At 51.8% G+C, this 26,403-nt stretch overlaps 1 protein-coding gene across 1 annotated transcript; it reads right to left on the bottom strand.

The window, feature by feature from the left end:
- Window positions 1–1,529: 1,529 nt before the first annotated feature.
- TMPRSS5 (transmembrane serine protease 5) lies at window positions 1,530–25,048 on the bottom strand. The gene is given in 14 exon segments (XM_040257787.1): window positions 1,530–1,823; window positions 11,730–11,885; window positions 12,157–12,274; window positions 12,680–12,818; window positions 14,639–14,780; window positions 14,782–14,818; window positions 17,654–17,728; window positions 17,730–17,784; window positions 19,515–19,558; window positions 20,816–20,929; window positions 21,278–21,416; window positions 22,744–22,863; window positions 23,352–23,405; window positions 25,009–25,048. Coding segments are annotated over 14 exon segments (1,527 nt in total).
- Between the last annotated feature and the right edge of the window lie 1,355 nt (window positions 25,049–26,403).

Below are 26,403 nucleotides of genomic sequence, written 5' to 3' on the forward strand. Positions count from 1 at the left end.
CAAAAGTCAAGCTGTGGAAAACCTATTGCTATTCACAACTACTTAACTGTGAAAATCAAGATTTCTTGGTGCTATAAGACTGTTATGGACTAAATGTTTGTGTTCCCTCAAAACTTACATGTTGAAGGCCTAATCCCCAATGTGATGGCCTTTGGAAGGTGCTTAGGTTTAGACGAGGTAACAAGGATAGGGCCTATGGTGGAACTGGTGTCCTTGCTGTTAAGTGGCTAAGTCTTAGATGACTCTTTGCGACCCCATGAACTGCAGCACACCAGGCTCCTCTGTCTTCCATTGTCTCCTGGAGTTTTTTCAAATTCATGTCCATTGAGTCAGTGATGCTATCTCACCATCTCATCCTCTGGTGCCCCCTTCTCCTTTTGCCTTCAGCAAGAGGCATGCAAACTCTTAGTTGCAGCCTGTGGGATCTAGTTCCTTGACCAGGGATCAAACCCAGGCCCCCTGCATTGGAATCATGGAGCCTTAGCCTTCTTACCACCAGGGAAGTCACTTGGTGTCCTCAGAAGAAGAGAAACTAGAGCTTTCTCTCTCTCTCCATCATGTGAGGACACAGTGAGAAGATGGCCATTTGCAAGCCAGGATGAGAGGTCTCACTGGAAACCAAACCCTTCTAGGCCTCAGTCTTGGGACTTTCCACCCAGAAGTGTGAGAAAATTAATTTACGTCATTTAAGCCACCTAGTCTATAGTATTTTGTTATGGTAACCTAAGTGAAGATATTTTAACTAATTAAAGTATGTTTTATACCATTTTAGGCACATGGAGACCATCAGCCTATTAACTTAGAATACAAAATTAACACATTTTTATGCAAGTCTCTGAGCGAAGTTTTCCTCTTTTAATTAAAGAGTCTACTGAGACTAAAAGTCAAGTTGTGAAAAACCCATTGCTATGATCCACTACTTAAATGTGTAAGTCTGGGGAAGGAAATGGCAAACCACTCCAGTATTCTTGCCTGACGAATCCCATGAACAGGGGAGCCTGGTGGGCTATAGTCTAAAGGGTTGCAAAGAGTCATACACGACTGAATGACTAAGCAGGCACACAAACGTGTAAGTCAGGACTTCCTGGTGCTTTGCAACTGAACCAAACCCTGGGAGTAAACTGAGTCGGGAAACTGATATTACTCTGCAATCTGATGCACAGTCCCTGACTAAAAATTCCTATGCTCATCAAAATGACGTTATCAGTCACACTGATTTTATACTAAGTAGATATCACATATTTGGGACTATAAACGCATACTAACAAAACACTGCTTTTGCCTCATATATTTAAGGGTCCCAAATAAAGAAGTTTGGAATCCAACTCAGTTGGTTATAATGGGGTGCCAGTGCACCCTCAGAGCCCCCTGCATGCCTTTTCCAGAGCAACGTCTCCATTATACATTCACAGGTTCTCACAAGATTTGACTACAAGTCACCCCAGCTTTACCACTTTCAGGCTCCTCCCCCTTTCCCACAGAACAAAGTGAGGACTCCTTGGCTCATCCCCACGTAGTGTTCACTGGCATCAGACCTGCTCCCGCTCCATCACCGTAGGACTACTTGCACAGAACGACTTGGCATTGCCCAGAAATATCAGGTATTTCACGCGCTTCCCTTGTCCCAAGATGCCGTCATTCTCTCTTCCCTTCCCAGTCACATCCGCTCGGTCCTGCCCCGGTTCGGCTAACATCTCTTCAGTCCAGGTCCAACTCAAGCGGAATCCCCTACCCAACGCCATGCCCAATCCAGGCTCCTTATTCCTGACCCTGTCCTGAAAGGACTGGTGCACATCTCCAAGTGCCCACAGGACCTCGAGCTTCTATTGGAATAGTGAGATATTTATCTTTATTACATCCGGCACACAACAGGTATTCAATAACAGTGAAGGAAAGGAAGGCATCGAGGGAAGAGGAAAGGGGAGAGGAGAGAAGGGAGAGAGGAAGGCATGGTCAGAAGCCAGCAGGGGAGATGCTGAGACAGGCCAGGCACAGAACTAAAGGCAGGTGTCAAACTGCAGGCAGCCTCCAGAGCCTTGCTGGCCTGGCTCCTACAGGCATGGGAAAGCCCTGCCACGCTGAGCTGTGTTCTGGACTGGTACCTATGTGACTACAATGCTACTCACTCTTTCAAGATAATAATACCTTTGATATCATTTCAGGTATAAGGCCATAAATCTTTTAAGGCAGTATTACTCCTATCATACAGACAAGGAAACTGAGACTCGGGGACATAAAGTGATGGGCCAGGGTTAGCATTCAGGATTCCAAGAAGACCCTGATCTGACCCCCCCCACCCCGGGACTTCCCCCACTTTTACCCACCATTGTGTTCATGTATACATTGGGAGCACATACACTACGGCCAGGCACGGGCATTGGGGGTAAGGGGGACAGGGAGAGAGCTCACCTTTTCTATTGAGAATATGGCTCAACCAAGGCGAGCTAGCCATACTATGATTTCTGAGGCAGTATTTCGTCTTGAGCTTTTCATTCTCACAAATATGTTGGCATGGAAACCACACTTCTGTGGTTACAATCAAAACACTGTTAGCCTCCACTGGTTTTCTTGAAAGCTTACATGCTAAGATAGTAGGAAAATTTCTACATTTACCATATCATTTCTTTCTCGGCAATAAGCATCTATCTATAAAGGTTGTAAGGTAGTTATAGCAAATTCTTTCCAAATATTCCATATTTGTGTTGTATAGCAGATAATAATTATGACCTGTTTTTAGTGAGTGTCTCCAACTAGATCACAAACCCCTTGAAGGCAGTGCTTCTTTATTCAGTTCTGGGTACTCTAGGCTTAGAGGGGACATAGTACAAAGATGACCTTCAATAAATGGGGTTTGACTGAATAGATGTGACTTCTGGCAGGTTTGTCACTACAGGTGAAGAACGGTAACCTTTCACATTTGCCTAGCTCTTCACAATCTCCAGAGCATTCTCATTATTTAATTTTACTGGTATTCCCATTTGCCCTGTGAGTTTCACAGGACATATATTATTAGTCCCGTTACTTAGAGGAGAAAATAGAAACTCAGCAAGGACCAGTGACAGCTGGGCTTGGTTACTAAGCCACAGATTAGGACCCAGACTTCAGGGCTCTGGGGCCAGCACACTTCTCCCCTCCCACCCAGCCTCCTCTAAATGCTCCCCACACACGGTAAGAGGAATGCCAGGGCCACAGGCTGCACGGCAGGCTCGAGCGCCCGGGGCTGCTCTGGTGTTGATTATACTGGTCTATGAGTGTGTCCCATGGTGATTTGGTTTTCTACTAGTCTGCCTGTGCTCCTGCTCAGTCATGTCCGACTCTGCAACGCCATGGACCACAGCCCATCAAGCTCCTCTATCCCTGGGAGTTTCCAGGCAAGAATACTGGAGTGGGTTGCCATTCCCTTCTCCAGGGGATCTTCCTGACCCAGAGATCAAACTCATGTCTCCTGCATTGGCAGACAGATTCTTTACTGCTGAGCCACCTGGGCTCCCCATGAGTCTGCTGGAGTGCCATAACAGAGAACCAAGACTGGGTGGCTCAAAGAACAAATCCATTTCTCACAGTCCTGGAGCCTGGAAGTCCAAGATCAAGACGCCATCATCCGGGTGGGTTTCTGGTGGGAACTCCCCTCCTGGAGAGTGGATGGCCACCTTCTTGCTGCGTCCTCACATGGCCTCTTCTCCCCGTGAATAAGAAAAGCAGAGAGAGCTCCAGTGTCTCTTCCTCTTCTTCTAAGGACACCAGTCCTAATGGGATCAGGGCTCCACCCTTAAGACCTCATTTAACCTAAATTACCTCCCTAAAGGCCCTTCTCCAAATACAGTCACACAGAGGCTTAGGGCTTCAACACACTGGAACAGGGAAATGACACAATTCAGTCCAGGGCTGGTTTAATTCAGCTCTCTCCAAAGCACATGCAGATCCATATCCCCATCCCTTGCCCACTGCCTTTCCTTGACCCTATACATCTGTTTTTCCTAATTAGCTTTGACTCTCCTCAGTCTTTATTGAATTCTGTAAGAGAGTTCTGGAGCACAAGCTATTTGTACACTAGTCTTTTTCTCCACGTTTATCTCAATTAATTTCTGAGAGACCTCGTGAATGGAAATCCTGAAGAATCACTCTGGGTATTTTTCCACCAGGTAGGAGGACCCCGGGGACCACCGTGGGGGCCAGGCTGATAAAAGTGGGGCTCCCTGAAATGTGGCCGGGGTGCCCTGCTTCAGTATTTCCGAGGAGTGGGGGTGCACAGGGAGGCCATCCCCTTCTGGTATCTTTTTTCTGCCTCGATTAATGGACAGGCATGAATTTCAACTCCCATGGAGATTGGACCAGAGAAGTCTCTCTGACATTGACCCTGACATTGACCATGGAGGGGGCAATAAAAGAGGTGGGGGCCCTTCATTAGGAAACTGCCCAGAATCAGATCTGCCTCTTCAGGGTTAGGGGGTTTATCCAGCCGAGGCTTCCCCAGGCTCCTCACATTTCTCCCCTTCCCGCTTCTCCTCTCAAGTCCCCCCAGGTTTCCCACAGAACACACGCACACACAGAGACACACAAATACAGACACCCAGACAAAAATACACCCAGACACACACAGATGCACACAGACATGTTCATAGATGCACACGTGCACACACTCAGAGAAAGAAACAGAGGCACACAGACCTCCAGACATACCACCTCCCAGGGGCCACCCCAAGTCACTCAGACTCTCCTCTCTCTGCTCCCTCCCAATGCCAGCGTGGCCCATTAAAAGTGACTTGCTTCAAAAAGTGACCCATCTTTTGATGACCCCAGGAAAGGACAGTGTCATCAAGACACTCTTGTATAGCCATGGACATACATGCAAAGGGCCTCCCTGGTGGCTGAGATAGTAAAGAATCTGCTTGCCATGCAGGAGACCCAGGTTCACTCCCTGGATTGGGAAGATCCCCTGGGAAAGGGAATGGCCACCGTCTCCAGTATTCTTGCCCAGAGAATCGCATGGACAGAGGAGCCTGGTGGGCTACAGTCTATGGGGTCACGAAGAATCAGACACGACTGACACACACACACACACAGAGGTGAGAGTGAACCCTGTCCACAGCCACTTTCAGCTGAAAGGCTCTGGATCCCAGGGCCAGGCCGGGCGAGGCCGTGAGGAAAGTCCATTCTCAGACACAAGGTGTGACAGACGAGCCCAGCCCCAGGCCCTTTCTTTCGGGTCCCCACTTGCAGAAGCCCGTCAGGTCCAGAACATGCACCCGGACTGAGAGACTCAAGGACGCAAGCTGTCTGCTCTGGGTTCCTGCAGGGGGAAGGCTGCAGAGTAGGTGGAGGGGACTCTCTGGCCCCTGCTGGTTGGAGAGTTGGTCCAAGGAGACTCCTCCCAGCCTCACCTTCATCTTCACCCCAGGGTGCTGGCAGAAAGCCTGACAAGGCTCTGGCTGTCTCTGAGTGCCAGCCTCACCCCCACCCGCTCCCGCCTCGGATCCCCTGTACAAATACAGGGCTACTGCCAAGCGGTGGGAACAGTAAATCTTTCTCATTCTTTTATTCATGCCCTCACCTCTGCAGACAGCGCGGAGGAAAAACAAACCCCGCCAAATCCCCGCGGGCTCCCGCAGTCTGGCAGTCTCTTCTCTGCTCCTCCCCAGTCCCCTCCGGGAGCCACAGGCCAGGAGCAGAGAACCACCGTCTCAGGTGGGGGTGCCAGCCCCCTCCCTTGACAGCCAGCTCCTGTCACAGGCAGAGCCCCGGTCCAGGCTCTGCAGACCAGACATCAGTGAGACCAAGGGAAACTCGGCCATCAGCGTCCCTGGCTTTTGGGAGCAGTCCTGCTTCTGCCTCACCTCCTTCTCCCCCAGACTGCAGGGCTTCTGGGCCTGGAGGGGCCAGGCTATTTATTCCAAACACTAAGCCAGATGAGGTGTGGCTGCCCTGGGTGCCAGCTGAGAGACCACTGAGAGAAAGGAGGGGCAGTCAATTGAGCTACAGACCCCACAGAAGGAGGGACTCTCGGGCCAATAGCCTCTGGGCCAATGCAGCATCAGCTGATGTGACCGTCTTTGTAAAAGAGTCCACATCTCAAGAATTCCAAGGAGCCTTCTCCTCCCTGGCTTCTTTTGAGCTCAAACAGACCAAAGAGGGATGGGAGGAGGCTGAAGGGCACTAGATCTTGCCTTTTATACAGAGAAGAGGTGACGGACTTGGCGTGACTATCCTGCTTTGCCCAGAAACTGCAGATTTCTGGAGACACAGAGCGTTAAAACTGGGACAGTCCTGGGCAATCTGGAAAGATGGGGCCCCCTAACTGAGGGGCCGTGGGAGAGACGCTGCCCTTGGTGTGCCTGGCACACAGCACTGGAAAGAGGATGGCTTGGACCCAGGCTTCCTGGTCATGGTTCTGCAGGCCAAGAACTTTCTTCGCCACTGAGCCATATGGAGGAGGAAAGGCTGGAGAGCAGGGCATCCTCTGGGCAGCTCAGGAGATGCCAAGGAAAAGCAGGCAGAAGGAAAGTGTCCACGGTCTTCAGGGCAGGGAGGAAACTCCCTCACTGTCTCTAGGGAGCTGGCACCATGGAACCCCACCCAGAGCCTGGCGTGTCAGGGAGTAAGCTGGGGAGCCCCTGAGAAAACGTGCCCTTGAGCCCTTCACCAGGGCACATGGGACAAGGGGAAAGATGGCTTTAAAATCTTCTGCCTGGGGCGTCAGTCTCCCAGGGACCCAAAGGGCAGTCGGAGCACAGCCCTGGCGTGAGCCTAAGAAGCAAGAACAAGCTTGTTTCTTTAGATCTGTCCCAGGCAGAGGGGCCTTCTCCATGGGGGTCCCAAGTGGACGCTGTGGACAGATAGATGTCTCCAGAGGACGCTGTGGACAGATAGATGTCTCCAAAGGCAACAGAGGTTTATGTTATAGCCAGCCTGACAAGGCAGATCCCACGGAGACCCCCTTGCCCAGACCCCTTATTTGACAGATGGGAGACCAAACCCCAGGGAGGCTGAGTCACAAGCTCAGGACAGCACATTCTCAAGGGGTTAGAGATGCAGACAGGACTGTCTGCCATCAGATGCCAGAGCTTCCTCAGAATAGAAGATGCTCAGAAGATAAGCCTAGTCCTGTGGAAGCCCTGGCCTTCCAATCACATTAGTGGAAGATGGCCCCTTCTGGAGTCACAACTCCTCTCCATTCTGTTTGAGTCCCCAGCGTGGTCCATCCCAGTACCAACCCCAGGAGAAGACTCTCAGCAGATTTCCCTACACTGCTCAGCCCTGGGGCTTCCAGGGCACTGGAAACCTACCGTGGTTCCAGGTCTCCCTTTCCTGGCCTTGGAATGTGTAAGAGACGCCAGCCTCACCTCTCAGTAAGAAGCGGCTCCCCCACCTACTATGAGAAGCCTTCCTAGGGGTGGAGGTATTTAAGACACAGCTTAAAGGGCCATCAACCACACTGGGCTCCAGTGAGTTTAGCAGGAAGCAGGGCCCTGGGGTGACGCAAACCCAAAGACACATTCTGGTGTGTCTAAGGAGGGAGGTGGAGAGGGATCCAGACCCAGGATGCCGAGGGAGGTGAAAGAGTGGGAGCAGGTGTGGGTGGGTTCTCTTTTGAGCAGCCAGGAGAGGCCTAAGTGTATGGTCAGGAGAAGGTAGAGAAGGGAGACAAGAGGAAACAAGGAAGAGACTCAGGAAAAGCATCTCCTGACAGCCGATACACCAGCTTTTAGCATTTATAACACCCAGTTTCCTCCTATTGTGGGTGAACCCAACAAGTCCAAATATAAAATGCAGGAGACAGCCTGAGAAATGTTCCCAAGGAATGACAGGGCTGCCCCCTTGTTCACGGCAAGTCTTCCCAGGAGAAGCAGGACTCTACCCAAAGTCTAACAAGAAGAGAGCCTGCACCCTGCAGTACCCTCCAGACCCCCAAAGCACAGAGAACAAGTAGATAAGAGGAGAGCTCTGCCCTGGCAGTTAGGAGCCCCCCTTCCTGGGAAGCCTCAGGAAGCTGCAAGCTCTCCCCAGGCAGGTGGGAAGCTGAATCCCTGGGGAGAGAGACAGGTTTCCTGCACACAGAACTGCCCTGACTTAGTCAACAACAGGCTCTTGGAGCTCCCTTAGCAATTACTGCCACTCAGCTTCATGGCTGGCCACTAATAATTTATTGCAAATGTCTCATTGCTCCAATAAGGCAGCCACTTCTCTACCTCTGAATTCCCTGCAGAGCGTAACACAGCTGGGCACCCCAGCTGGTCCTCATTAAAACCCTTACAGTCCTGAATCTTCGCACCCTCCCTCACTCCCATCTCCAGCCCTGCTCTCTAGCAGCCGGCCCAGGACATTCACTTCTCATTTTTAAGGGCTGGATTGCCAGGTGCCAGTGCCGGAAGGGCAGATGAGAGCCTCTGAGTCTGTAGATCTGACTGGTAGCCTGGTGAAATCTACCAGGGCCATCTATAGGCAAAGAGGGAATTGCTATTAGCAAATTTCTCTAACCAGCATTCTCTTTATTGTCCTCCTGTGGAAGATACTCATTTGTAACATTTTGAGTCAGATCATGCAGAACTGACTGTAAGAACATTGCTCAGGAAGGGACTCTAGCAGGAGCTACTCAGCTTCCCTGGTTTTGATTTCCTCGCGTATAAAAAGTAGACATAGCTATGCATTACTATGGACAGGTGACTAAACCAGCCCTCTATTCTACACTTCTGTGCAATATTGGATCATCTCGTTCATCTGTGTGCCAAACAGTGAAATGGATTTGGCATAAAAAGACTCAAGGTTCCCATCCTGGCTTTGGCCCTTATTAGCTGTTTGGTGCTGGGAAGTCACTTAAATCTTTCTGAACTAATATTCTCACCTGCGAAACGGGCAAAATAATATCTTCATCACATAGATGGTGTGAGATTTAAATGAGATACCACGTGAGCAGGATTGCTAAACTGTAAAGTAGTATCCAAATGTTACTGATTATTAACAGATCATAATGACTATGGTAAATAAAAACCTTCTAAATAAGCAAATATAGGGGAGGACAGAAACACAAAAAAGACCATTGCTGATGGATTTGCTGGTAACTCTTGCCTGCCCAGGGAGATAGGCTGCCCTGGAATTGCCTCTTGAAGTGGAGACTTAGAGCAGAGGAGTAAATGCTGATCTCAGGATGGGGGCTGGAGGTTAGGGCTCTCAGAACACAGGGTGAGGCTACCTCCCCGCTGCTGGGGCCCCTCCCATGTTGCTTCTGCAATTTGGCAGCAGACTCCCAGCAACAACTTCCCCAGGTGATAATACCACAGTAAATTGTGGCCCTTATTTTTTAAGCACTTCCTGCAAAGGAAGCAGACCCTCCAGAAATGAATCTTCATTTGTACTACCCCTCAAAAAATGCTAATAAACTCATGAAAAAAGTTGTGTTATTGCTAAATGCTAATTGCATTTCCTTGGGTAAGCACCATAAAAAATTCATTGCAGTTTTTAGAAACAAGATGCCAACTGCCTTTTAATTGCTAGAGAGGAGAGAGTCAGGGAGAAGCTTAACCAGGAAAATGCTAACTGGGCCGAAACGCAGAAAGACATCTCCCTAAGCCAGAAAACCAAGTCCTGAAACAAGAGCTGAGGAGAGATAGGTCTTGTGGGCCACCAGACCCTCCCTGAGGGAGCAGTGACCCAGTGGCCCTCAGACATGCAGGATCAGAGCACCTGGATATCTGGAGCATTCTGTTTGTTGCCAATCATGACATGTAGATTTAACAAATGTAGTCGCTCAGTCATGTCCAACTCTTTGTGACCCCATGGACTGTAGCCCTCCAGGCTCCTCTGTTCATGCAATTTTCCAGGCAAGAATACTGGAGTGGATTGCCATTCTCTTCTCCAGGGGATCTTCCCAACCCAAGGACCAAACCTGGGTCTCCTGCACTGGAGCCAGATTCTTTACCTTCGAAGCTACGAGGGAAGTCCTACCAAATGTCAAGAAGTACATAGATAAGCACTAGAGAGACGAGCTCCAGAGCTTTAAGAAACATGCATGGGAGGAAATTATTCTACTACCACCTTCCCGTGGGCGTGTGAGAGAGAGAAGGGGGAACAGGAGGAGGAGACGGAGAGCGTACTTCGCTTTAATACCGGAAGTCCTGGACCAGTTCACAGAACTGTCATTTTAAACCTCCCCACTGTTCCAATGCCGAGTGGAGTAATCTTACAGTGGTCTCCTGCCTTAGAGCAGCAGAGCCAGCCAGAGCCAAGTGAGAACAGGAAGCAGGTGAGATCCACAGGGAGAGGGGAGGATCCTGGCTCCGTGGGCTGAACCTGGGCTGACCCAGTCTTGACCCCATTTGCCCAGGAGCTTCCCAGTCTGGGTCTCTGGGGAGGCACTTCCCCGGCCTGAGAGTGTGAAGAAGGCAGGCCCAGGGCAGGCTTGGGCGTCCTCCCAAAGATGCGCACAGGACCGCAGAGGGGATGGGGTAGAAGGGCAGGCTCCTTGATGCCACCGACAGCCTCTTCCTCTCTAGCTGCTCCCCCTGCCCCAGCCCTCTGCTCCCCCATCTTCCCAGCCCAGTCCCAGCTTCTCTCCCGTCCTTGAGGTGCTCCACTGAGACAGAGAGACTGGAAATCAGGGCCCACGGAGACAGGCACAGTGGCCTGGAGTCTGGCCGGTGGGTGGTGACTGTCTCCTGTGCACTGAAAAGAGATCCATGTCTTCTGCATCTGGGGCTGCTTCTCCTCCATCTAGTGGACCTGCCAGAGAGCCCAGGAAACATGCTGGTGTGTAGTGAGATGGAGAAAAACTAATCAATAGGACTGCGGAAGGGAGTCCTGGGCTGAAACAGAAAGGAGCTGATCCACAGCGAGGCTCCTCCCTCCATGAGCCAAGCAGCTAGCATTGTAATAGATCACTTATTTTACATATATAGCTGTGTGTATGTGTCCAAAAGAATCTTAAAAAGAGTGGATATATATGTCTGTATAACAGATTCACTTTGTTGTACACTCAAAACCAACACACTTCTGTAAATAACTATACTCCAAGAACAATTTTTTTAAACATCACTTAACCACTCAGCTCGTTCATTTCCACTTCTATCAAACAGGACTAGCATATCCATTTCTCTAGGGTTTTTTTAAGGTTTGAATGAGAAGATGGATACATAGGTATCCTGTAAACTCTACAAAGTGTATTATCCACTACCTGCCCTGAGCCCAACTTTGCAGAAAGACGCACACCCTGCATTTGTAAAGGACTTTATACAAATCACATGCTGTTGTTCTCTTACTTGCCTCTCCCACTGTAAGGATGAAGTGGAGAGGTTGGCTCAGGACCACACAGAATGAATTAGTTGCTGAAACCAGACTGCTAGATGCTGAGCTCTCTCCTTAGTACAGGGAGGGCAGGCGGGACCAGGGAAGAGTAATGGTCATAAATAAATGCATCGTAACACTTGGGTCACTCACTCCAAGCCTGAAGCTGGGCAGGCCTTACTTCATGTAATCTTCACATATCACACCATATAAGATAGACTGGATGGTTATAACCAGGACACTGAAGTTTACCAAGCTTAGGAATCTGGGCTATGAACTCGGGTCTATTCTTCCCGAACTGATAGAATGGATTCAGCTGTCATAAGCATCACTTCCTCCTTGCAGCCTGAAACCTTCCCCCGCCCCCAGAAGGGCCCAGGCCTAAGGGGCGAGGGTCACGGTTTCGGAGGGTTGGGTCTTTCACAAACTGGTCTTCTCCACTTGCCCCCACTCACCTGCGCCGCCTTGTCCTGAATCCAGTCTAGGAACTCAGCAACCTTGGCGTAGACTCTGGAGTGGCTGGGTTCTGCGCAGCCGTGTCCCCAGCTGACCACCCCCACCAGGCGCCACATGCCCTCGTCCAGGCACACCAGGGGACCCCCACTGTCCCCCTGAGGGATCCAGCCACCGGACACAGAGAAGCGGGCAGCTAAGTCCCTCCTGGTGGAGGGGCGCCAGCGTGCTCCCCGCCCCCACCCCAGGCTGGGCACGCACCCTGCACTCCAAGCCGTCCTGCTTCCAGGATGAATCCCATCTCGCCTCACCCCTTCTTGACCCTCACTGCGCTGCCCACTTGCCTGGGCTCCTCCTCTGCTACCAGAGAAGACATCGGCCAGGCACCCAGCCCACAGCCCCTGCCCCACACCAGGCCCTCGGCCACACCTGGCACGCATCTGCCCTCCCGTCGAGGTAGCCAGCACACAGCATGCGGGGCGTCAGGGCCCCGCTGTACATGCAAGAGCTGTTGCAGAGCTGGGTGCTGAGAAGAGGGACCAGAGTCCTGGAGCATGTCGGAGCTGCGGGCTGCAGGGAGGTAGATGGAAGATGGGAGGGTCACAGATGGAGGCGGGGGAGGCGGAGGCGCTAGAGGGCCTCAGGGACCCCAGGGACATGGAAGCCCCGGACTCTGGCCAGGAGGGTCCATCAGACTTTAGGGAGGGGTATGCATCACACATACACCCTGATGCTGAGGCCCTGGCACTCCTGGGAGGCGGGGAGGGAGAAGAAAGGGCCTGGGTTTCGGGGGAAAATACCAGTTTGTTCTCCCGGAAGGACTCTGGGGCCCCCCTGTCTAACCGAGGGTGATGCCAGAGGAGAAGGGGGCTCGTGCTGCCCTGTGGCCAGGGAGGAAGAGGCCCTGGTGCCTCACTTCTGGGGACAGATGCCTCCCCTCCCACCCCCTCACCCCCCATCCTGTGCACCCAGGGCCCTGGGAGCTGACTCAGTGTGGCTGGGGTCAGTGTGGCCCCAGCCAGACACCCAGCACTCCGAGCCCCTCGGAAAATCCCGCTCTTGGGTCGGCAGGCACATGGCGCCCACCGTGTGTGCAGAGAGGCAGTGGTCCTGGGCCCCACTCAGGCTCCGCCCCTCTGCCCCCGAGCCTGGGTGCAAGGACCAAGGCCAGCCAGTCCTCCTCCCCCCTTTCTTCAAACAGTCCTAGTTCCAGCTTCCTGCGTGACTGTGCAGGCCAGGCTCTGTACCACCTGGGGGTCACCATTCACGCAGAGGACAGTGTGGAAACTGCTGTGTACCTGGAGTCCTAGGCTGGGCGGGGTACACGTGATACCTCCCACCTGGGACCAATGAGGGATGGAAACTCGTGCTGGGCGCTTGTACCTAACCTCTCCTAATGAGGACCCTGTTTGGATTTTCCCCAGGGTGTCTAGATCCTCTTGGGACATGGTTCCAAACCTATGGGACCTGTTCTATGGGTGAGCCTGAACCTGATTTTACAGAGCGTATAGACCTGCCATTAGATAAACACCACTTCACTGGGAGAAAGTATTTCCTCTTCGTTTCTCTTTCAGCCCCTCTGCAATGAGGACAGAGAGACTGTCTGGGCCGCTCTGTGCCTCTCTGGACTTCCATCCTCCCCTTCTAAGCACAGAGAGAGCAGCCTGAGTCAGTAGTTCTGCAGAGCACAGTGCCAAGCTGGGACTTGAGCACTGTTTTGCTTCCAGTCTGTACATTTTTGTGGTTGTTATACTCACTCTAAGTCATAAGATCTCCAGTCTGGTGGAAACCTCAAATTTCCCTTTAAGTATATTTAAGTCAAGTTAGAAGCATTAGCTGCTGAACTACAGTGCAGAGAGCACTCGTATACGGTAGACTCTGTAAACAGTATAGAGCAACATGTGTTGCTAGGGATTCCCCAACAGGAACCAGTGGAAAGGAGGTGTGCTGAGTGTGTATGAGTGTGTGTGTGTGTGTGTGTGTGTGCGTGCGTGTGGTGTGAGAGTAAGCATGCACAGGAGTAGGTGTGCCTGTGTACCTATGTGAGCCTTGCACGAGTGTGTGAGGGCATGCACAGGTGCATGTGCTTGCCTGGCACGTGCATGCAGAAGAGCGAGCTGGCCTTCGAGGGCAGACACTGTGGAGGAGGCGCCCTGCCCAGGAACTGTTTGCTTCCTGAACTGGGAGAGAGTCACTTCCCTCATCTGTACACACCTGCCTCAGCTCCCGGTCAGGCTTGTTATGAGGATGGGGAGGTGAAAGGGTTGTTACAAGGATGGGTGGTTGGGTGAAAGGATATTTGGTAAAGTAAGTCTTAGTAACATAGTGCTACTTATTAACTGTTATCCTATTAACTACACGTGCTGTGTGCTAAGTCGCTTCAGTCGTGTCTGACTCTGCAACCCTACGGACTGTAGCCCGCCAGGCTCCTCTGTCCATGGGACTCTCCAGGCAGGAATACTGGAGTGGGTAGCCCTGCCCTCCTCCCAGGGATCTTCCCGACCCAGGGATCAAACCTGCATCTCTCTCATCTCCTGCATTGGCAGGCGGGTTCTTTACTACTAGGGCCACGTAAGAAGCCCAGTAACTAACTATATAGTTAACTGTCATCCATCCTAACCCGGCTGGAACCTGGCACCAGCCTGGGAACTGGGTGGAGCAGCCTGCTGGAGATGGAGTCACTGGGAAGCTCTTCTGGGGACCTCGAGGCAAATTCCACCTGCCACCCAGCTATGAAAAGGGCCAGACCCTTTGTCCCCAAAAGAGCACGTGGAAGAGTTGGTGCAACCCAAGGTCCCCGTGATGCCAGAGTCCATGACTCCCCAAATGAAGTGACCATTGTGAGGTTCACAGCACGGGGGGTCTTAGGAACCCTCGCAGCTCCCACCCTCCACCCTCACCGCAGCCTCACCTGAGAAGTGCAGTGGGGTGTGGAGCTGCAGGAGGGCCACGTCACAGTCGTGGTTCTGGGCGCTGTACAGAGGGTGGGTGATGATCCGCTCCACCACAGCCCCCTGGTGTGGCCTGACCGTTCTGTGGCTGACCAGCCCCACCATGGACCCACCAGCTGGACAGGCAGGACAGCCTGAAACTGCACACGGAGGCCACGCTGAGCCCGGGGGAAGGAGAGGCAGGAGACGCTGACATGGGTGAGGTGGCAGGTGGAAGAAGCCACCAGAGAGGCTGTTAGTGGGGCCCCATCACTGGGCTGCAAGTTCCCAGGACTCAAGCCTTTTCAAATCTGCCCTAGCATTTGGTAAGACACTGGGCATGCAGTAGGTGCTTAATAAATGCTCAGGCCCTGATGGATTGAGAAGTGAGACGCCATGGTCATCGGCCACTACTGCTTCCCTCCAGCATAACACCCTCCAGGTTTTGCAACAAATAAGGAAGTGAGCACTAATCTAGAGGCAGACATCTTGGAATGTGAAGTCAAGTGGGCCTTAGGAAGCATCACTACAAACAAAGCTAGTGGAGGTGATGGAATTCCAGTGGAGCTCTTTCAAATCCTGAAAGATGATGCTGTGAAAGTGCTGCACTCAATATGCCAGCAAATTTGGAAAACTCAGCAGTGGCCACAGGACTGGAAAAGGTCAGTTTTCATTCCAATCCCAAAGAAAGGCAATGCCAAAGAATGCTCAAACTACCGCACAATTGCACTCATCTCACACGCTAGTAAAGTAATGCTCAAAATTCTCCAAGGCAGGCTTCAGCAATACATGAACCGTGAACTCCCTGATGTTCAAGCTGGTTTTAGAAAAGGCAGAGGAACCAGAGATCAAATTGCCAACATCTGCTGGATCATGGAAAAAGCAAGAGAGTTCCAGAAAAACATCTCTTTCTGCTTTATTGACTATGCCAAAGCCTTTGACTGTGTGGATCACAATAAACTGTGGAAAATTCTAAAAGAGATGGGAATACCAGACCACCTAACCTGCCTCTTGAGAAATCTGTATGCAGATCAGGAAGCAACAGTTAGAACTGGACATGGAACAACAGACTGGTTCCAAATAGGAAAAGGAGTACGTCAAGGCTGTATATTGTCACCCTGCTTATTTAACTTCTGTGCAGAGTACATCATGAGAAACGCTGGGCTGGAAGAAACACAAGCTGGAATCAAGATTGCCAGGAGAAATATCAATAACCTCAGATATGCAGATGACACCACCCTTATGGCAGAAAGTGAAGAGGACCTAAAAAGCCTCTTGATGAAAGTGAAAGAGGAGAGTGAAAAAGGTGGCTTAAAGCTCAACATTCAGAAAACGAAGATCATGGCATCCGGTCCCATCACTTCGTGGGAAATAGATGGGGAAACAGTAGAAACAGTGTCACACTTTATTTTGGGGGGCTCCAAAATCACTGCAGATGGTGGCTGCAGCCATAAAATTAAAAGACGCTTACTCCTTGGAAGAAAACTTATGACCAACCTAGATAGTATATTCAAAAGCAGAGACATTACTTTGCTGACTAAGGTCCGTCTAGTCAAGGCTATGGTTTTTCCTGTGGTCATGTATGGATGTGAGAGTTGGACTGTGAAGAAGGCTGAGCGCCGAAGAATTGATGCTTTTGAACTGTTGTTGGAGAAGTCCCTTGGACTGCAAGGAGATCCAACCAGTCCATTCTAAAGGAGATCAACCCTGGGATTTCTTTGGAAGGAATGATGCTAAAGCTGAAACTCCAGTACTTTGGCCACCTCATGTGAAGAGTTGAGTCATTGGAAAAGACTCTGATGCTGGGAGGGATTGGGGGCAGGAGGAGGAGGGGAAGACAGAGGATGAGATGGCTGGATGGCATCATGGACTCGATGGACATGAGTCTGAGTGAACTCTGGGAGGTGGTGATGGATAGGGAGGCCTGGCGTGCAGCAATTCATGGGGTCGCAAAGAGCCATACATGACTGAGCAACTGAACTGAACTGAACTGAACTGAACTGAAGGAAGAGCCTCGTGTAGTATGAGAGCTCTGAGCTGAGTCAGCAAGGCTGCGCTCAGCACTGTCTCCCCATTTCCTAGGTGTGGTCTCCCCACTTCCTAGGTGCAATCACGAGGGAGCCACTTCCCCTCTCCTGGCCTTGGCTTCCTCGCTGTAACATGAGGGTTACACGACCTGCCCTGCCTGCCATCAAAGAAGATGGGCAGAGAACCCTTCCTTCCTTCCAACCAGTATTAAGTACCTCCTGTATTTCAGGACTGTTCTAGGCCATGGGAACAAGGTAAGGGAAATCCACAAAGGGATTCTGTGGTAAACAAGACTCTTGCCTGCCCCCATGAAGCTTCCAGTCTGAAGGGGAGGAAGGACATAAAGAATCACATAGAAACTGATTTAATTATGGTGCTGATAAACATTAAGTACAGAGGGCTATGAGTGGGAAAGCATTTTATTTTATTTATTTATTTATTTATTTTGAAAGCATTTTAAAACCTTGAAAACCAAATGAAGCCAAAGAACCAATGTTTGTATTATTACTTCCATTCCGACAGGACTGAACAGGGAGAATTTCACAAACACCCCGGGGCCCACTCGCACCAGACGTGGCCGGCAGACAATTGGACGTCTTATACAGGACATAACCGACGGCTGACAGAAAAGGCCCCAGAGGTGCCCTCCTCCTGTTTTGGGGGGCCCCAGACTTGTCTGTGTGGAGAAGGCAATGGCACCCCACTCCAGTACTTTTGCCTGGAAAATCCCATGGACGGAGGAGCCTGGTAGGCTGCAGTCCATGGTTTCACTAGGAGCTAGACAGGACTGAGCGACTTCCCTTTCACTTTTCACTTTCATGCATTGGAGAAGGAAATGGCAACCCACTCCAGTGTTCTTGCCTGGAGAATCCCAGGGACGGGGGAGCCTGGGGGGCTGCCGTCTATGGGGTCGCACAGAGTCGGACACGACTGAAGCGACTTAGCAGCAGCAGCAGATGCAGACTTGCCTGTGCGTGCAGTGCGCCTTGGTCACCACCCAGCGCGGGCCCAGCACGGAGGCCCCGCACGTGTGCCGGGAGCCCAGGAGCCACCGCCTGTCCACCCACGATCCGGGAAGCCAGGGGCCTGGCCCCACACTCTGCAAACAGAGAAGCACCCGTGAGATGGACACAGAGGTGGCTGTCAGCATGGTGCTGTCTGCCAGGGAGTGTGGACGCCTCCCGTTTATCATTCCATTGTCCTAAGCATGGAGCAGAAAGGCCATCTCGCTAAGGGAGGGACTGTGACTGCATCATCCATGGAGCCACAGGACCTAAGAAAATGCCTGGGCCATAGGAGAGGTTAAATGGGGGCCTGTCATGACACACGAAGATGACACTCAAAGATGACACAAAGCCTTTGACTGTGTGGATCACAATAAACTGTGGAAAATTCTGAGACAGATGGGAATACCAGACCACCTGACCTGCCTCTTGAGAAATCTGTATGCAGATCAGGAAGCAACAGTTAGAACTGGACATGGAACAACAGACTGGTTTCAAATAGGAAAAGGAGCACATCAAGGCTGTACATTGTCACCCTGCTTATTTAACTTATATGCAGAGTACATCATGAGAAACGCTGGACTGGAAGAAAACAAGCTGGAATCAAGATTGCTGGGAGAAATATCAATAACCTCAGATATGCAGATGACACCACCCTTATGGCAGAAAGTGAAGAGGAACTCAAAAGTCTCTTGATGAAAGTGAAAGAGGAGAGTGAAAAAGTTGGCTTAAAGCTCAACATTCAGAAAACGAAGATCATGGCATCCGGTCCCATCACTTCATGGGAAATAGATGGGGAAACAGTAGAAACAGTGTCACACTTTATTTTTTGGGGCTCCAAAATCACTGCAGATGGTGACTGCAGCCATGAAATTAAAAGACGCTTACTCCTTGGAAGAAAACTTATGACCAACTTAGATAGCATATTCAAAAGTAGAGTATTAATTTGCCGACTAAGGTCCATCTAGTCAAGGCTATGGTTTTTCCAGTGGTCATGTATGGATGTGAGAGTAGGACTGTGAAGAAGGCTGAGCACCGAAGAATTGATGCTTTTGAACTGTGGTGTTGGAGAAGACTCTTGAGAGTCCCTTGGACTGCAAGGAGATCCAACCAGTCCATTCTGAAGGAGATCAACCCTGGGATTTCTTTGGAAGGAATGATGCTAAAGCTGAAACTCCAATACTTTGGCCACCTCATGAGAAGAGTTGACTCATTGGAAAAGACTCTGATGCTGGGAGGGATTGGGGGCAGGAGGAGAAGGGGACGACTGAGGATGAGATGGCTGGATGGCATCACCGACTCGATGGACGTGAGTCTGAGTGAACTCTGGGAGTTGGTGGTGGACAGGGAGGCCTGGCGTGCTGCGATTCATGGGGTCGCAAAGAGTCGGACACGACTGAGCGACTGAACTGAACTAAAGATGACACGTGAAGATGGCTAGATGACTGGGAAGATGGGAGAAAGGCACTCCACACACTGTCCCCCACTTGGCCCCTAGTCCTCGCCCTCCTTAGATTCTGGAAGCTGCTGCTCCCCCTTTGGTGTGCTCTGGAAGAAGGGGAGGGTGTGTCAGAGGCTAGGGTGGGGAATAAGGCATGGAGGTCACCTGCCCAGATCAGCAGCTGGGTGGGGACAGAACAGAGGTGTCCATGGGGCGACGCTCTGTTCCAGCAAAACTGTGTCTGCAGGAAGGGCCCAGTGTGTGGGTGGGCAAGACATCCCCCCCGACCCAGGTGAGACTCCCACTGGGGCTCTTCCACCCCAGGGGCATGAGGGAGACCTCCTTCTCCCACCGCCTCCTTCCCAGACCCAGGAGGGGACTCACGGGAGCACTTGAGGGAGATGATCTGACCAGAAGCACAGCAGTCCCTGAAAAACAGAGGCAGCACCAGCAAGGAGCTGGACAGGGGCCCAGTCCAGCCCAACACCCCTCGGGGCCTGGAGGAGGGGGTGTTGTTGGGGGACAGCAGACAGGGCCGCTCAGTGGCCACAGCTGTCTGCTTCCCGCCCCCACCCAAGCCTTCAGACCCCTCCTCATAGCAGGTCTCCCAGGAAGTAAGCATGCTCTGCCTGACCATTCAGGGGGTCGATGTGGGCAGAGCCCAGAAGTACAAATGGAGCTCTGATGGATGTAAAAATTTAGTTGTTCCCACTGAAGCCCCAGGTATGCTCAGAGCGGATAGGCGAGTGAGTGAACGGACATGGTCCTTCACCTCCTGTTCCAGCCCAAGCTGACTCCACTTAATCCAAGCCCTCTGCCCAGCGCTGTGTCCTCACAGCCCACCCTCCTCTCCCCTCCTCTTTCTTAGCATAAACCTCCACTCCTTTTGGACCAAAGTTCTCTTCCCTTTGCTCATCTCTTGCCCCCAGCATCCAATGCCTGGATCCTCAGTTGCTACTGGTTTCCCAAACCCACAGCCCTCCAGCTCTCCTGGCCGAGTCTGTCCACGGCTGTTTCCCTTTGCCTGTTCAGATATCTAAGGCAGGAGCGCTGCGTTCCCCTGATGGAGCATCAGGGGGCAGGAGCTGGGTCAGAGGGGCCAAGGTTCAGACAGGAGCAGTGGCTGCAGAGGTGAGAAGGCTTCAGAGCAGGGTTGAAAGGACTGCTGGAAAGCTTGAGGATGGCCACCCCCAGGATCGGGGGAAGGTCCGTTCCAGAACCCTCTCTTCTCTGCAGAGTCTCTGGGTTCCAAGCAGTCCACTATCTCTCTCCTGAGATACCAGAATCATCCAAATAAAGTGTGGTAGGGGTCAGGGGAACTAGTTTGAAGGCAAGAGCCTGATTTCAAGACATGGTTTGGCCGATTATCAGTTCTGTGACCTTATACAAGCCCCTTTACCTCACTGAGTCTCAGTTTCCCCATCTGTGAAATGGGAATAAGAGTACCATTTCAGATCCTCTGACAATAACACCCAATCCTGCCATTTTTGTGAGGGGCAAATAAATTATGTATAGGGACAGAACTTGTATGAAATGAAATATTCCTCTCTGTTATCCTATCTTACGCCTCTGGTGTTCTTACCACTAGGCTCCCATGATAGGAAGATTTTTGTTGGGTTGTTCATGGAAGTGAAGGGCACCACTCAGTCCCACCCCCAAGCCCACCCCTTCCGGAGAAGCCCTACCTAGGCTGCCACACCTCCTCCAGGAAGTCTTCTAGTCTAGGAGAGAGCTGAGCAAACTCCTTAGAACTGTTGAGCCTGATGTCAGACAGGTTCACTGCCTTGTAGTGAGTGAGTCTTGATAGCAAAGGGAAATAAAATGGGAGGAAATTGGCTTTAAATGGCAATACAAGAGGCGGGGGGTTAGTATAACAGAATGTACAGGAGATACTGCACCAGGCTAGTGACTGAGCAAGACTTTGACAATGAGTGACTTCTGCTGGGATTTATATTTTGTTGAAAAGCAAGGATGCCCAAAGGAGAGAAACAGGCTGGGGCACCATCATGCCCAGAGACCAGGAGACAACCAAAATGACCTCTTGTCATTTCCTGAGTACTCTGATGGTAGCAGGCAGGGTCTTCAAAGCCCCTCCCCAACCTACCCACCCTCCACCTTCCCCAGGCCCCAAGCCCAGCCCCAGTTACCTAAGATGTCTGAGGCTCCTGCAGACCCGCGCCCCCAGGGCAGAGCTCCAGCTTTCGTAGCAGACCAGCAGCCAGTGTGGCCGGGCCCTCAGCTGTACTTCCAGCAAGAAGTCCTCAGAAGTGTTTATTCTGAAACATACTGAGACCCTGGCATGAAAGCCATTTCCCATCTGCAGTGGGATGGAGGAACTGGACCCCTCACCATGGGCCCTGAAGAGACCTACATGATCGCCTGGGTCACCCAGTGTCGGGCTCCCTGTTTCCCCGAGAGCCAGCCAATGCTTGGAACAAAAGAACCCCTCTCTGTGCTACCCTTCAGGTTTGTGTTTAACCAAACACTTTCACACGTGCTCTATCACCAAGGGTCACAGCCGCCCAATGGCATGAGAATGCCCATCCTCCCCATTCTGCAGCAGGAAGTAAGGCACAAAGGTCAAGCGACCTGCCCTAGGTCACAGGATCTGCAGGTGATGGAGCCAGGTCATCCGATTTCCCACTCCACTATTCTTGCCTGGAAAACCCCATGGACGGAGGAGCCTGATAGGCTGCAGTCCATGGGGTCACTAAGAGTCAGACACGACTGAGCGACTTCACTTTCACTTTTCACTTTCATGCATTAGAGAAGGAAATGGCAACCCACTCCAGTGTTCTTGCCTGGAGAATCCCAGGGACAGGGGAGCCTGGTGGGCTGCCGTCTATGGGGTCACACAGAGTTGGACACGACTGAAGCGACTTAGCAGCAGCAGCAGCAGCAGATTTCAAATCTTGTGACAGTACTGCTGATGGTGCCCATTTATTGAGCATCTGCTTTTTCCGGGCTCTGTGGTAAGCTCCTTTACTTTATGCTCTTATTATGCTTACAGCTTCGTGCAGTAAATATTTTTATCTCCATTTCATGGAGAAGGACATGGAAGCTCAAAGAAGCAATGTATTCAGAGGCACACACAGCTAGCAAAGGCAGGCAAGCCAATCCTAAATAATTTCTGTAAATGATTCTAACCCCAGCCTTGGCAGCATGGTATCTTCTGACCCTCCACCCTTACCTGGAGGGGAGGGGAGAAAATGAGGGGTGGGGAATGGGGAGATAGTGTGGTGTGAAGTTTCCAGCCCTCTACACCTTCTTTGCCACTGGGTCAAGACCTGTGTCCACCACACACTGACCCCCAACACACACCTGGCTCCTCTTGCCCTGCATGGCAGGCTCCCTCTGTCCAGATGGCAAGTCGCCACCTCTTCTGGCAGCCTGGGTTTTTAGGCGTGCCCCCACTAGGGATCAAAACAGTCCTTGGGAAATGCTGAAAGCCCTGAATCAGAGATCAGCTTCTGGAGGCTGGACCAGGGCCTCACCCTCACAGCACAGGAGATGCAGGTGGATGACAGCAAACTGGAAGGATCCTAGCACTGTGCAGGGGCCCTGGGCCTGGGGGGTGGGGAGGGCAGTCTCCCCACCTTGGGGTGTGGCTCACCTGTTCTGGGAATCGAGGGGAGTAGGGCTTCCTCACTGCTGGCCTCGGAGCAGTTCAAAGTCATCTCATCCTGCAGGGCTCCAGGAGTGGGCTGAGAGGCAGCGGGCCACAGATACAGCACTTCAGAAGACAAAGACAAGGAGAGGGTCACAGAGAAGAGGCTGGGAAAGGAAGGGATTCCCCCAGGAGGGGCCCAGGCGCAGAACAAGACACCTGCTGCAGAGGGAGGGAAGGCAGCCTCTGGGGACTCCTATTACCACCCTGCTTTAGGCAGGTCCCTCCCAACACGCAGAGAGGCATCACGCCCTCTGTCTCGTCTGTCTGTCTCTCTCTCACACTAGGAAAGATCTCCAGGTGAAGCTTGACCAGGGCCTCCCTGGATCACCTGCTCAAGCACATTTCTCACTATAGGACGAAAACATTCCTCTGCATAGAGCCTGAGGCCCTCCAGCTTGACCTGCATCCCGTCTCCACTTGCTGTCAGAGTAGATGGAAAAGGCAGTCATCCCACCTGCCCTAGACACCCGCTCACTTCCTGCTCCTCCCTCCCAGCACCCCCAGAGTCCGTTCTTGTCCCTCCCCCAGCCACTGAAGGTCCCAGCACTGACCTAGAAGCCAGGAGCCAACGCCTGCACCAGCCAGCAGCCCCAGGGCCCCCAGTACTGCCCAGCAGCACCGCCCGGCACACCAGCGCCTGCCCCAGAGACTGTGGGGAGGGCAGAGGAGTGTCTGAGGGTCCTGCCCCTGCCCACCAGCCCACTGCACCTCAAGGACCAGACAGCCACCAAGCGGCGGCAGGAGTTTGCCCCACTGCACCTGCCCACCTCCCCCGACCCATTATCAAGGGATGGGTGGGGGGGGTCAGAGCTCTGATCACAGGAGCCTCAGAGCCCACTCAAGCCCCCAAATGGGAAACAGAGAGAAAGCAGTCTAGGATGGATAGTGAGAAAGCCTCTGGCCATCAGTCATTTAAGGCTGACCTAGGAAGGTCTGGGGAGAAGGAAGCTGGGGATGTGGGAAGATCGTCCCTTCACTGCCCCACCCTGTCATTCCCCGGTGGCCCAGTCTAGCCTACTGGGTTGCTGCTGGGCCTCAGGCTCCCATAGCGAGTCTCCTGGCTCTGCAGATTCTGGCCTCTCCTCTGCATCCTGAGCCTCTGTGGGGGCTTGGCCATCCAGCGTCGGGCTCTGCAGAAACAGCTGTCAGTCACTCACCAAGAAGAAAATCTCCACCCAGCACAAGTCCTCACTCCCTAACTCCAGCCACACCCTCGCTGCCACTTGCAAGTCTTTTTTCACCCTGGGGACTCGGTGTATGTCCCCATAGAGGCCCCCCGGGCCTCCCAGCTCTCCTGGAACCCCTTGCCATACCCACCTTACTCTCACCCACCCAGTAAGTGTCACAGCAGACACCCGAGCCTTGACTGGGCTGACTCCGAAGCCTACACTTTTCACTGCCCCCTCACCAGCATGGAGGGCACCCACTGAATCCCTCAACATCCCTCATCAGATCCTAAGATCCCACCTTCGTCATTCCCTCCCATCTCAGAGGAAGAAGAGCCCCTCCCCAGTGACCCATGCAGTCACTCACCCAGTAAATAGTGTTTAGCCCAAGTGGACAGGCCACGATGAGGATGCTTCAAGATAAATGAATGTGGACCTCCACCACCACCAACCCAAAGAATCTGCGTGTGAGTCCTTGAAAGTAAGTTGTGTTCAGCGACAAAAGGGAAGTTCCGTTCAGCTACCACTGGGATTCAAAAGGACAGCTTTCTTCTTATTGGGAACATCAAGAAAGGCTTCCTGGAAGAGGCAGCCTTTGAGACAGGCCCTCATAGATGAATAGGGTTTGAAATGACATATATGGGCATTGGGTGTTTCAGAAAAAGGGTACTGAGAAGGCAAAGGAATGGGAGTAAGAAAGCTTAGAGGAGGGTAGGTCAGACATTTGTCTGAAGTTTATGACCCATGAAGAAGAGTAATAGTAAGATCTTGGCAAAAACGTGATAACTTATCAGCCCTCCATATTTTAATTTTCTCATTTATGAAATAAGAGTGATAAATCCAGCTTCCTGTTGAGTAGCCTCCCCTCTCTAGCCTTGCCTCCATTCCTTCTCCAAGCCGGAGTGATCTTTCTAAAATGCAAACGTGAGCAAGCTAATGTCATCGTCATAGCACCCAGTAGGTCTCTGTAGCCTTTAGGAGCACCCTGGCATGACTCGCAGCATCTTCTGTGATCTCACCCTCCTCAGCTCTCCATCCTCACCTGCCAGCGCTAACTCCTGCACAGCAGGACTCGGGGTCATGTTAACACACGTGCCCATCCTCACCTTCACACACTCTCACTCCATGAAGGCATGGCGACTGCTCTCCCTTTCCACACACTGATCCCTAGGACCCTTCAAGTGCCATCTTTTCAGGAAGCTTTCTTCAGCCCACAGGGCACCTGTTGTGACCCTATATTATGCTCCCTTACTTGTCTTTCTTGCTCCCCTTTCTCTCTGGTCTAGGATCCCAGGGTCTGGCTCAGGTCCTAGCACAAAGTGGGAATTCGGTTAATGCACATTGAATAGAAGGAAGGAAAGAAAGAAGAAAGGAAGGCAGAGAAAGAAAGAGGAAGGGAAGGAGGAAGGAAGAAACTAAACAGATTATGTGGCCGAAAGGGTTTTACAAAGTAAAGCACAAATATTAAGTATAATAATATATTAATAGTGTGTTAGTTGCTCAGTGATGTCTGACTTTTGTGACACCATGGACTGTAGCCCGTCAGGCTCCTCTGTCCATGGAATTCTCCAGGCAAGAATACTGGAGTGGGTTGCCATTTCCTTCTCCAGGGGATCTTCCTGAGCCAGGGATCGAATCCAGGTCTCCTGCACTGCAGGCAGATTCTTTACCGTCAGAGCCACCAGGGAAGCCCAGTGTATTAATTAGAAATATGTAAAAGCTATGGATCCTTTCTTCAGTGAAATTATACTCCAGTCAAGTGGAAAGAGTCCCTAAAGTTGAAGTGATGCCCATCTCCCCTGCAGACCACCTTCCCATGTCAACAGACTTGGTCTGGAGAGAATTCCAGGGCACACTCAGCCTTTTTTCCTGTCTCAGATCAAGGGAGCCTGGCTTGACATTCAGACTCCGAACAAACTGGCCTCACCAGGGACGCTACCCCAACTCAATACTCACCTGTCCAGGCTCCTGTGGTAGCCTGCAAAAATGGTCTTTAATGACACAGGTCCTCCCTTTGAGTAATAATGATTTACTAAGAGTCACCTATGGGCAAAGCACCTGGCCTAGCCATGTGGGGGATGAGAGAGGGAAATAGATGTCAGCCCCCAGGGAAAATGAAACCAGAAGGCTGGCCACGCGGGCCCCCTCTAGGATCCAGCCTGTGCACCAGAGGCAAAAAAAGAGGGTGGCAGAGGATGAGATGGTTGGATGGCATCACTGATTCAACAGACATGAAATTGGGCAAACTCTGGGAGATGGTGAGGGACAGGGAGGCCTGGCATGCTGCAGTCCATGGGGTTGCAAGAAATTAGACTCAACTTAGGCACTGAACAACAATAAAGAAGCCCAAGGGTGGAGTCAAGGGTGGGTTGAAAGAGAGAGATGCCAGAACAGGGTGTAGCCTTACCATGTGGGTCAGTGGCACTGATGAAAGCCT

This window comes from Oryx dammah, unplaced genomic scaffold (genome assembly GCF_014754425.2).
Source record: "Oryx dammah isolate SB20612 unplaced genomic scaffold, SCBI_Odam_1.1 HiC_scaffold_17, whole genome shotgun sequence".
Taxonomy (NCBI): domain Eukaryota; kingdom Metazoa; phylum Chordata; class Mammalia; order Artiodactyla; family Bovidae; genus Oryx; species Oryx dammah.